The sequence below is a fragment of the Myotis davidii genome, unplaced genomic scaffold (assembly GCF_000327345.1).
Source record: "Myotis davidii unplaced genomic scaffold, ASM32734v1 scaffold313, whole genome shotgun sequence".
Classification (NCBI taxonomy): domain Eukaryota; kingdom Metazoa; phylum Chordata; class Mammalia; order Chiroptera; family Vespertilionidae; genus Myotis; species Myotis davidii.
In genome coordinates this window covers 1,972,065-1,974,097 of record NW_006286275.1, presented here as the reverse complement: position 1 = coordinate 1,974,097, position 2,033 = coordinate 1,972,065, and the positions used below count along the sequence as shown (strand labels likewise).

Genomic DNA, 2,033 nt, shown 5'->3' with positions numbered 1-2,033 from the left:
AGAGAGACACATCAATTTGTTGCCTCCCACATGAGCCCCCTACCAGGGCCAGGCATCGAGCCTGCAACCAAGGTACATGCCCTTGACCAGAATTGAATCCAGGACCCTTCAGTGTGCAGGCTGATGCTCTATCCAGTGAGCAATACTGGCTAGGGCTAAACGTTATTTTAAATATATTTCTGTAAATGTCTATATCAGATAAATTATGACTCATTTTTTTAATTCAAATGGTTTTGATGCATTGACAGGGAAATAAAGGTGAACCTGGACTTCAAGGGATTCCTGGGGTTTCTGGGCTCAAGGTAACTATGATTTGATGCACTTGGAAATATTTTCAAAGAATTATAAGTTTCCCTCTTTGATGAAATTAACATTTGTATCTCTTAAGAAAAGTTATCTGAAATTAGGATTTCCTTTGTCACAAAATTAAGGTACGTGAAAGGAAATGACCAATGTGGGCCAATTCACTTCTGTCTTTTGGACACTTTCTCATAGTTTGGATAATAAATGCATGAAATATGCTTTGACTTGTTTTTTTCTGGAAATGGTAAAAGTCATGTGCTAATATGAACATTCTCTCTGGTCTAGAGAATATCACTCTCCCACGTGGGTGGGAACAAGAGTGGGTGGCTCCCGTAAGTAGTGTTGTTCCTTTGTTTGCTGATTGATGGGACTTTATTTTCAGAGTGGGGACCCACGGCTGCCGTTACCAGTTTCCCTCAAACCGTGCTTATGTTTATTTCATGAGATTTTCAATCCCCTTCAGCTTTTAAAAATCTAGCGTAATACTGAGCAGCTCAGGAGCAGGCAATATGAGCAAAGAGAAGAAAACTTAGTTTCTACAGAAGAGGGTTGTCTTTAGGTTTTAGGATAGAATTTTGGACTGAGGGTTAAACACAAAACAAAACATAAAAAACCATGAAGCGTTCAGGATCGTGTCCCATCTCTTCCAGTTTTAACCCGAAAATTGTTGATACATCTTCACCCTGTACTTTCTGAGAACCTCCTTATTTAGAACTTTTAAGATACTGGGTCCAGTTTCATGGAGTGAGGCCTCAGGGACCAGAGTAGAGGCGGCAGCAGCAGCAGCACAGACACACCGGCAGGTTCTGGGGTTCTGCCGCCGGGTCATGCTGGCAGGCAGGGTCCTCACTGTACTGCCTGCCTCAGGGCTGGAGCAGGTGCAACGGAGCTGCGTGGATGAAGAGGATCGGATCAGCGCAGTCATCTATAATGACACTCGGGCCCGGGCAGGGCCAGCAGAGCCAGGCTCCCGCAGGACTGACAGCAGAGGCAGCAGCTGCTGCCACCACCTGGGCCTCCCCCACTGGGGGTCGTGTCCCAGCTCCAGTCCCCGAGCCTCTCGCTTGGATGGAGCCTGCTGTGTGTTCCCTCTCCAGGCTCCCCAGCACTCCAAACCTCTAAACTCATGCAATAAAGTGATTCTTGGCACTCAAAAAAAGAGAGAAAGAAAATAACCCCTATGACATGAAGAATAGACAATTTCAGTTAAGATAACTCAGGGATATTCTTTATTCTGAAACAGCTCAAGAATTTCTAAGAAAATAATATTCCATATGTATAAAGAAAAACTACAAATGTGCACACAATTTAACTACAAAGATGTTCGTTTACCTCAATATTGTTTATAAAAATAAAATTTTGAAAACCAATGTTTAACACTATGGGAATTTTAGTCAATAAAATATAGCAAATCAATAAAGTTGAATACTATTCTGTGATTTAAAAATCACGTTTTAAAAAACATAATGTCATATAAAGAAGTGCACAATATGTGTGTTGAAGTAAAAGATGAAAATTATGCATACATAGCATGTATTACTAAGTTATGTATGTGTGTTTGTGAAAGGTAGAAAATGGACAACAAAATAAAAATAGTGGGTAATGAGATTTTCAATACTTTATATTACTTCTATTTACTTACCATTTTTGAAACAATAAAGTAAATATTTTTAAAGTAGCAATATGAGAAAAAGCAGTTTCAAGGAGGAAGAAAAAGTGGTTAGTAAATG

At 40.2% G+C, this 2,033-nt stretch overlaps 1 protein-coding gene across 1 annotated transcript in view; it reads left to right on the top strand.

The window, feature by feature from the left end:
• The window catches only part of COL21A1 (collagen type XXI alpha 1), a 108,270-nt gene that overhangs the window by 93,514 nt on the left and 12,723 nt on the right, over positions 1 to 2,033 (top strand). The window contains exon 19 of the mRNA XM_015560047.1: positions 249 to 302. Within this exon, the coding sequence (XP_015415533.1) occupies positions 249 to 302 (54 nt within the window). The remainder of the gene's footprint in view (positions 1 to 248; positions 303 to 2,033) is intronic.